We start from the raw sequence: 10,068 nt of genomic DNA, 5'->3' as shown, positions 1-10,068 counted from the left end.
CTGCATTGATAGGCAAAAGTAATAGAATCTAAGGCATCACTCCTTAGGCAAAAGACCCATTTCTAACGAAATTAAACAAATGCATCTCAGAAGTTTGCAATTTGTTTCCTTGGTTAGAAAACGTGGGAGAACTGTAGGGTTTTTTTGTTTTGTTTTGTTTTGTTTTTTAAAGCACTGTAGGCCTCCTGAGTGCTGGGATTAAAAGCGTGCGCCACGCCCGCTCGGCTTCCCCCTGGCTTTTTGCTCAAGAGAAAGGATGTGAAGATTTACCAAGGGCTTCAGTCACCTGTCCTTGGTTAGGGGTGTAGGGGTGTGGGGGTGAGGAATCCTTTCATGGGCGCTCTCCACAGTACTACAACCCCCAGCATGCACTGCGCGCGGGCCATCATCCGGCTATGGTGCAGGGAAACCTAGGCTGCTGTTGGTTCCAAAGCAGAGCGGAGCCAGAGACTTAGGTACCGAGACCCGCTTCCCCTAACCTAGTCTCAATACTCCGGCTCCCGCGGAGGCAAGACCAGAAGATTCTCCCTGTCCTGTGGCCGGCCTCTGTCCCTCTAACTGGTTGTTCCGGGTTTCTTTCCAGTTTCCCGCGGAACCGACTGTCGAACAAGACGACCAACCGCGGCCGAGAGTGTTGCAGCCTGGCCAATCAGGGGCGCGGTGCAAAAGTGGGCAGCCTGTTTGGGGCTAGGGTGAAGGCATCCGGGGGTTTACCACTCTCACCCACCAGAAGACTTCTCCGGGTAACGGTGCTTCTACCTTGGCGACCATGTCCAGTCAGGTCAGTTCAGCTCTCCTCAAAGTATCTTCCAGTAGCCTGGACCTGTGGAGGGAAAAGAATGACCGGCTGGTTGGACAGGCTAAGGTAAGGTGGTTGCTGGGACCCTCGCCCTGTATACTCAAGATCCCAGAAAGCGAGTTTGCAATGGTTTCACCCTAGCCTAGGGTAGGGGAGCCGAGGTTGACCTCAGTATTTAGAACCACCAGAAGTGACTGGAAAACGTGCCCCCCCACCCCCATCCCTAGTCTCTGCTATGAGGTAGCAGGACTGATCCTCAATGGCCCCCCTCCTGATTTCAGCAGCTGTCCAGGGATCCCCGTCCTTCTTTGAGCCGACAGCAGTTGGCCCAAGACGTACTGGAAGGGTTTAGGGAGCTCCTCCTCACTCTGCGAGGTAAGAAAGACCTACCAGGAGCTCAGTTCGCCTCCTCAGCTGCTAAAGATGAACCTCTCTTAAGCGGTTCTGGGATTGAGGTTAGGGAGTCCTGTTTAAGGCACAAAAGAGACTGAGTGAGAGTGTCTTTCTTTCTTTTTTTGTTTTGTTTTGGTTTTTTGGGTTTTTTGTTTTGTTTTGTTTTGTTTTTTGAGACAGGGTTTCTCTGTGTAGGCTGTCCTGGACTCACTTTGTAGACCAGGCTGGCCTCGAACCCACAGTGATCTGCCTGCCTCTGCCTCCCGGAATGTTGGGATTAAAGGCATGTGCCACCAGCCTGGCTGAAATTGTCTTTCAATAGGTTAATTCCTTCTCACCTTACACACACACACACACACTGCACCATTTAAAGAAGTGATTTTTTTTCTTCCAGGAGATTTAGAGAACTCCCTTCTCTTTCCTAGTCATCTGAGACAAAAATGAACTCCTTACTGAAGCCATCTTGGTTGGAGTGGGGCTGGTCCTTGGACTGTAAACCATTTGGCCTGTGTTTCATGGGACAGCCTGTGAGACCAGCATCCTGTTGCTCCAGGACTCCCTGCTGCTGTTCCTGCTCTCGCCTTGGAGCTCAGTGTCACCTGTAATTATATAATCCTGAAGGTGAGCCTGGCCCGGAGTTTCACTGAAGACCTTACCCAGGATGTTCAGAGGGGCCTAGAGAGAGGTAAGGCCTCCCACGCCACTGGTAGTTTCTGCTCTCAGATTCTGGAGTGAGACTGGGTCAGGGGTTGGCGGTGGGTGGGTGGAGATATGAGGGACAAAAACCTGTCACCTCCATGGACAGAGATGTCTGTAATGTTCCTCAGATCACTGTAGTCTTTGGGCTCTTGCAGAAAGGAAAGTGTGGGGAGTGTGGGGAGATGAGAGATGGATGTGTATGTGTGCGTGTGTGCTTGTGTGTGCTCTACAGTGCTGGAGACCCAGGATCAGCTCACACCCAAGTCGCAGCAGGGACTCAGGGAGCAGTGGCACTCTGTCCTCTCTGCCTCCTCCCTTCTGCCGGAGCTGCTGCCTGCCTTACACTGCCTGGCCAGCCTTCAGGCTGGCCTCTGGATGAGTACTGACCACCTCGGGGACCTGACTTTGCTGTTACAAACCCTGAATGGCAGCCAGGTACGTGGAGGAGTGAGAATGGATGTACCTAGCTGCACCCCTCCCCCTCCTCCCCCCCTCCTCCCCCACCACCCATCCTGGCGTGCTACAGCGTTCTACCTGGGGCTCCAGACATGCTAGGCAAGCACTCTACCTTTTCTTCCTTCTCCTCCTGCCCACCTTCTTATTCTGTTAAATTTATTTTTATGTGCATGAGTGTTTGCCCTGCGTGTGTGTGTGTGTGTGTGTGTGTGTGTGTGTGTGTGTGATTTTAATGCCTGGTACCCACAGAGGTGAGGAGAGGGCATCAGATCTTGGAGTTAGAGAGCTACCATGAAGGTGATAGGAACCAAACTTGGGTCCTCTGTAAGAACAAGTACTCTTAATCACTGAGCCATCTTTCCTACAACATGCATGCATGCATGCACGCACGTACCCATTTTTTGAGACAAGATCTCATTAAGTAGCCTTAGCTTTTAGCGTAGACCCGACTGGCTTCAAACTCACAAAGACTCACCTGTCTCTATCTCCTAAGTGCTGGGATTAGAGGAATGTGCCACCATGCCAAGCCTCCCACTTTGTTTTTGGGACAGGCTCTTACTGTGTACCCAGGCTACAAGCTCACTGCAGACCTCCATGCTTCAGCCTCTCCAGTGAGATTCACAGGTGTGAAACACCATGCGTCTTTTTTTTTTTTTTAAAGACAGGGTCTCTCTGTGTAGCCTAGGCTGTCCTGCACTCACTTTGTAGACCAAGCTTAGTAGACCAGACTGACCTTGAACTCACAGTGATCCCCTCTGCCTCTGCCTCCCACATGCTGGGATTAAATGCGCCGCTATGCTGGACTTCCTCTTTGTTGCTTTTAACAAAAATTCGGTTTTTACCAATAACAACTTGGGAGCCAGATGCCAGGGTGAAAACCTGATAGTTCAGGGAGGCAGAGGAAGCACCCAGCTGACCTTCCTCCTCAGCTGACATCCCAGAGGACTGTCAGCTCCGATGCCTCTCAAAAACCTCTCAACCTGAGTGTCCCTTCCTTGTACTTCCTGTGGATCTCCTCTCACTTTCTATGTTTTCTTTTTAATAATCCCATGTTCGCTAGGGAGTGAACTGTCAACTGTCAACTGGTTGCTTGCTCTGCCTCTTGACCTATGGTTGACTTTATTTAATCCTGGTTACAACACTCAAGCAGACAGCTCTTGGATTAAAGGTGTGTGCTAGGGCTGAGCCACACCACAACTAGAAACAGTTTTGGTTTTGTTTTTGTTTTTTCCAGTAAATAAAACACAATCTCTGGGTTCAGAGTGTGATCAAATATCTTGCGACACTCACTTCTTCTTACTTTTTATCTAGAAATAGAACCCTGCTAAGTTGTCCAGGGTACCCTTGAGCTCACTCTGTCGCCAGGGTTCAAAATCTTGAACCTTTGGTTCTTTTGCTTTAGCCCCTAGAGCATGAGTCACCAGGACAGACCTGTGTCACCGGTCTCCACTTGCAGCATCATATATGCTGGGGAAGTTGTTTGTGATAGTTGTCCAAACAAACAAACCAGCCACCCACCAGCAACATCCCAAAACAGGTTTTCCTTAGTGACCCTGCTCTGGCTAGCTCCTCGCTGGGGAATTTTCTTATGAGAGAATTTAATAATAGCTTAAAATAGCTCTTATGACTGTGCTAAAGCTTCCTCCCAGCTTCAAGTTCTCGTAGTAACCAAAATGCGTTCCTTGTCCCATGTCCACCGGGGCATATGAGTGACAGGGCCCTGTAGCCAGCACTTTCTAGGATTGTTCTTCCTGCCCATGGCCTGCATATACACCTGCAGGCCAGTAGAGGGCACCAGATCTCATATATAGATGGTTGTGAGCCACCCTGTGGTTGCTGGGGATTTGAACTTGAGACCTCTAGAAGAGCAGCCAGTGCTCTTGACCTCTGAGCCATCTCCCCAGCCCATCATTGTCTTTCTTACAATGGGATAACAGTGATCATAAAGACTCTTGAGCTCAAAGCCGGTGGTGGGATAGACTGACAGGAGAAGAGGGATGGATGCTCGGGGCTAGAGCTTCTGGCTGTCGTCTCTCCAGACTGAGACCTCTGAGGATCTGCTGCTACTGCTAAAGTCCTGGGGCCCTCCAGGGAAGGAGTCACATGCCCCATTGATGCTGCAGGATGCTGAGGAGTTGAGGAATGTCCTTCTGACAGCGTTCGCCTGCCGCCAAGGTCTAGCAGCTCAATTTATCCCTTCTGTCTCTAACTGGTCCTGTGGGCATATGCTCTCTGTCTCTCCTTGGGGTTTCTCTGGGTTCCTCTTTCCCATCATTCCCCTTTGCCTGTACCTTTTGTTTTTCTGAGCCTGCACCATGATTGCCCCTAGGCCTCCGGGAGCTAATTACGGGAAGCCTACCCCTTGCACAGAGCAGCCTGAAGGAAGCAGCCTCAGGTCTGTGTCCACCGTCTGTGTTAGTCCAAGTGTACACAGCGCTGGGAACGTGTCTCCGCAAGATGGTAAAGATAGCGCCCTAAGGTTTGGGGGAAGCCCGGGGCATCACGCTTTGCTCCCTCTGGTAGCCGAGGCTTGTTCTTTCTGTTCACATTAGGGAAGTCCACAGAGAGCGCTGTTGTGTTTGACGGAAGCCCTGAAAGTGGGGACAACCTGTGCCCTTCCGCTCCTGGAGGCTTCTAGAGTGTACCGGCACCTAGGAGACACAGCGGCAGAGCTGGAGAGTCTGGGGCTACTGGTTGAGGTGAGGAGCATCCAGGGCGAGACACCTTGTGAAGGGGTGCCGAGGTGCCTGTCTTGGGGTGACTCATCCAGACAGAAAAGTGTGGTTCTCAAAGGTTTACATTATTATTATTATTATTATTATTATTATTATTATTATTATTGCTATTACTACTACTACTATTGTTACTATTATTATCTATTTATTTATTTTAGGCCTTGAGTGCCACCCATAGTTCTAAAGCACTCAAACTTCTCATTGAGGTAGAATTTCTACTTCCACAACCAGACCCGGCCTCTCCTCTTCATCATGGCACACAGAGCCAGGCCAAGCACCTGTTAGCAAGTCGATGCCTACAGACAGGGAGGTGAGACTTCTCGCTGTTCGCCCGAGCCCTCTTCCCATGTCTGATGTCTCTGTTGCCCACGTGATGCTCTCTCTTTCCAAAGTCTTGTTTATCTTTGGGATGTGTGGTAGATGTGTGAGGGTTTGGCGTGAGAAAAAGCTAGAGTTTGACATTAGGTACCTTCCTCTGTTGTTGTCGCCTGTGCCCTCCTAGACAGGATCTCTCTGTGTACCTGGAGTGCAGTAGTTTTGGCTAGACTGGCTAGCCTTATGATTTGGCTATCTCTGACTCTTTTCTCACCCCAAGTGCTGTGCTTAAAAATACGTACTGCTTCGGGCTGAAGAGATGGCTCGGAGGTCAAGAGCACTGGCTGCTCTTCCAAAGGTCCCAAATTCAATTCCCAGCCACCGCATGGTGACTCACAACCATCTGTACAGGAGATCTGGTGCCCTCTTCTGGCGTGCAGGCAGAATACTGTATTAATAATAAATAAATCTTTAAAAAGTATATATGTACTGCTACCAGGAAGTGGTGGCACCTGCACGCCTGTAATCCCAGCACTGGGGAGGTAGAGGCAGGTGGATCTCTGAGTTTGATGCCAGCCTAGTTTACAGAGCAAGTTCCAAGGGCAGCCAGGGCTACACAGAGGAACCCTGTTCCATAAAGCAAAGTGTTTTGCTGTACTGGATTTTCGCAAGAGAACTGGAGCTCTAAACTCAGCTCGTTATGTTTGCAAAACAAGCGCTTTACGCCTGAGCCAGGTGCCCCACCCCCCACTCCTCTAGTGAGATCGCTTATTTGTGAATTAAGCGTTGGGAAGACATAGGTCCTCACTGCTAGCCTCCAGCCTTAAAGCGGGAGTCCTCGTCCAGACAGTAACCTCTTCTATTTGAAATGCCAGAGTGTCCTTCCCCCACAGGATAGCCAAGGTTGGAGCTCCCAGACCTGCTCTCCCCTTTACACCTCAGGGCCCAAGCTGTCCCTCACTGCAACCTTGAGGGAGTCAGGGTCCTTGCTGAACCTTCACAGGCTCACTGACTTTGCAGGGCGGCAGATGCTGCGGAGCATTACCTGGACTTGCTGGCTATGTTGCTGGGTGGCTCAGAGCCAAGGGTAGGTCTTAAGGTTCTCTGCAGTTAGGTGGGAGGGTTGGGCCCTCTGACCACCCCCATCCCCACCCTCCTACCCCCACCTTTGTTGGGCTCCCTGGGGGACCAATTCTCTCAGCCTGGTACTGGGGCCTAGTGAAGAGCTTAGGGGTGGTGGCTCATCCCACTTCAAGGCACCTGTCCTTCTCCTGCCCCAGTTCGCCCCACCCACCCCCTCTCCAGGGCCCTGTGTGCCAGAGCTGTGTCTGGAGGCCGCAGCAGCACTGGTTCAGGCAGGCCGAGCCTTGGATGCTTTGACTGTGTGCGAGGAGCTGCTCAGCCGCACCTCAGCTCTGCTTCCCAAGATGCCCTCCTTGTGGGAAAATGCCAGAAGAAGAACCAAAGAACTGCCGTACTGCCCGATCTGGGTCTCTGCCACCCACCTGCTTCAGGGCCAAGCCTGGTCACAGCTAAAGGCTCGAAAAGAAGCACTTAGTGAATTCAGTCAGTGAGTCCAGGAAGAGGGTCATGGGTGTTATGGAAGGATGGTTTTCTGACAGGACCTGGGTTGGTGGGCTTCATTCTTAGAAGCTACCTTAATATCTCAGGTTGGTTCTTCTTTGTTGTTGTTTGCCTCCCAAGGGCTGGGATTACAGGCGCTGAGGTTGGTTCTTTATTCCTGCTATTACATCCCACTTCAGGTGCCTTGAGCTGCTCTTTCGGGCCCTGCCCAAGGACAAAGAACAAGGTGATTTAATGTTTTGTTTTTCTCTTCCTCCTCCTCCTCTTGCTCCTCTTCATCTTAACAGGGTCTCATACAGAGCAGGGTGGCCTCAAGCTTTACTCAGGGATGACCCTAGACTCTTGTTCCTCCTGCCTCTTCCTCCCAAGTGCTGGCAATATAGGTGTTGGCCACGCTGCTTTTAGACTGTCGCTTTGTCTTAACTCTTGAGAAGTGGTGTTTCTGTTGTACCCAAGTCTACCAGACTGGGGGACTTACGGGGACATGCTGGGCACAAACCTTTAATCCCAGCACTCCCAGCAATTGGATCTCTTGAGTAGTCCTGAGTCAGTCAGGGCTATGTGAGACCTTTGTCTCAAAACAAAACAAAAAAAAGTTGGGGAGGATACGAGGGGGGATGGGAACTGGGGGTCGGGGTGGGGAGAGGTGTTGGCGACTGTGGCCTGGGGGTCGGGGGAGGTGTTGGTGACTGTGTCTGGGATGATGGGAGGGTAGTTGCTGACCTGGCTGGTGGTCTCTCGGTGCAGGCTCCAGCTGTGAGCAGAAATGCAGCTCTGAGGTGACACTGAAACAGCTTCGAGTTGCTGCTCTGATTAGTCGTGGGCTGGAATGGGTAGCTGCTGGCCAGGATACCAAAGCCTTAAGTGACTTCCTCCTCAGTGTGCAGATATGCCCAGGTGTGTGTACTCCGAGGCATTGGCAGGATGTAGGAGGGTGTGGCTCGTGAACAGAAGTGTAGGGATGGTGTTCCCAGACAGGAATAAAGCACAGGGGGTGCTGTGTGTGCATACACAAATAGGTATGCATGCAAGGCTGCTGAGAATTCCCGGGTTCCCCCATCGTCCTCAGATTTGGACTATGTGGGCATGGGTTTGTAGGAGGGGGCCAGTTGAGCACTTTGTACTGGGCGGGCAGTGGCCTCTGTGAGAGGTTGTTTATGAATAATCTAGTTTTGGTTTCTTGTGTGGACAAGATACTTCCTCTCTAATTCTCGGGTCTGTTTCCCCATTGGCTGGTAGGGGGCGGGGAACGATGCCTAAGGCTATATCAGGTTCTAAGTCTTTCTACCTTGGGTGGGGCTATAGGCAGTAGAGATGGCTCCTTTTACCTGCTTCAGACGCTCAAAAGATTGGACCGGCAGAATGAGGCCGCTGCTTTCTGGCGAGAGGCCCAAACTCAACCTCCGCAGGAAGAAGCTGCCCGGTAAACTGAGTCTTGCTGGCTTAGGGCTGAGGGGGAATTGGAGCCCTGTGGGTCTGAGACCTAGTGGGGGTGGAGAGGAACGGAAGGGCCGGGCAGGTGACAAGCCTGTGTCTATCTTTCAGTCTTCGGTATCACCATTCTTGCTTTTCAGGTCTCTTCCACTGTATTTAGAAACTTGTTTGAGCTGGATCCATTCCCCTAACTGCAACGACTTCCTTGAGGAGTTTGAGACATCAGTGTTGGAGTCCTGTGACCTATAGCTTCCAGGAGCTTGAACTGTGGCCTCTGTGGGGAGGGCTTTTTTTTGTTTGTTTGTTTTTTCCCTCTTCCTGCCTTCTCCTCTTTGGAGAATGGCTGGAACTGATTGTACCTAAATAACTCCTCCACTGATGTGGTTGGTCCTGTGACCCTCGGCCTACTTACTGCTAGTCTAGTTCCAGAATGGCTCCGTGAACAAACCAGTGGCTTTGCTCATGGCACATTTTTCTTTTTCATTTCCTTCCTTCCTTCCCTCTTTCCCTTCTTTCCTTGTATGTGTTGAGTAAATTTTCATATTTATCTCTTGTCTGCTCACTACACATGGTTGAATGGGAAGGCTCATTCATGGCAGACCAGTTGGGTGTTGGCTATTTAAGATGCTCTGTTTCAGGTCGGGCATGGTGGCACACACCTTTAATCCCAGCACTCGAGAGGCAGAGGCAGGCAGATTGCTGTGAGTTCAAGGCCAGCCTGGTCTACAATGTGAGTCTAGGACAGCCAAGTCTATACAGAGAACCCTTGTCTAAAAAAAAAAAAAAAAAAAAAAAGCTCTATATTGGGACTGGAGGGTTGGAGAGATGGCTCAGAGGTCCTGAGTTCAATCCCCAGCAACCACATGGTGGCTCACAACCATCTATAATGTGATCTGATGCCCTCTTCTGGCCTGTAAGTGTATGTGTAGGCAGAGCGCTGTATACAAAATAATAAATAAATCCCCCCCCCCAAAAAGTTCTATTTCCAACATCCATTCTCCTCATTGTCTCTCCAACTCCCCTCTTCTTTCCTTTTGGTAGGGTGGATTCTGGGGACTAACCTCCAATTCAGTCCCACCCCACTGTCTACCTCAAGAGCTTGAGGACTGAGTATGGGGACAAGACTACATTAGTCTTTCTAGGGAAGCAGTAAAATAGACCTTCTAAAGCTACTATTAAAACTTTTCATTACTTATTTTAAGTTGTGTGTGTATGCTATCCATGCGTGTGTGGTGCCCTTGGAGCCCAGGGGTGTTGGGTCCTCAGAGCTATAGTTACAGGAGGTTGTGAACCACCTGACCTGGGTGCTAGGAATCCAACCTATGTTCTCTGGGAGAGCAATTCCATGCTCTTAGCCACTGAGCCATCTCTCTAGCTCTGCTATCAAAAACCAACGCCAAAAGTCCAGGAATCTGTGCTAGGTGTCAGAGGAAACAAAGATCTGGCAAGTGGCCTTGACAGGCCTCTTAAGGAAGAATGCCTGGCTCCCTGATACTTAAGAAGGTGGGGAAAAGCCAGGCGCAGTGGCGCGCACCTTTAATCCCAGCACTCGGGAGGCAGAGGCAGGTGGATCTCTGAGTTCGAGGCCAGCCTGGTCTACAAAGCGAGTCCAGGACAGCCAAGATAACAGAGAAACCCTGTCTCGAAAAAAAC

At 50.7% G+C, this 10,068-nt stretch overlaps 1 protein-coding gene across 1 annotated transcript; it reads left to right on the top strand.

Moving 5' to 3' along the window:
- The first annotated feature begins 366 nt into the window (after nt 1-366).
- Fancg (FA complementation group G) lies at nt 367-8,695 on the top strand. The gene is made up of 15 exons (XM_051165320.1): nt 367-398; nt 584-743; nt 1,081-1,174; nt 1,746-1,877; nt 2,124-2,326; nt 4,387-4,522; nt 4,677-4,807; nt 4,900-5,046; nt 5,241-5,392; nt 6,418-6,484; nt 6,678-6,967; nt 7,161-7,207; nt 7,729-7,878; nt 8,287-8,404; nt 8,556-8,695. Exons 1-15 carry the CDS (start codon nt 367-369, stop codon nt 8,662-8,664), a joined length of 1,968 nt encoding a protein of 655 aa, XP_051021277.1. The 3' UTR covers nt 8,665-8,695.
- The last annotated feature ends 1,373 nt before the right edge of the window (nt 8,696-10,068 follow it).

This window comes from Acomys russatus, chromosome 2 (genome assembly GCF_903995435.1).
Source record: "Acomys russatus chromosome 2, mAcoRus1.1, whole genome shotgun sequence".
NCBI classification, from domain to species: Eukaryota; Metazoa; Chordata; class Mammalia; order Rodentia; family Muridae; genus Acomys; species Acomys russatus.
Note: the sequence above shows the minus strand (reverse complement) of the source record. Positions and strands in the feature narration are given on the sequence as shown.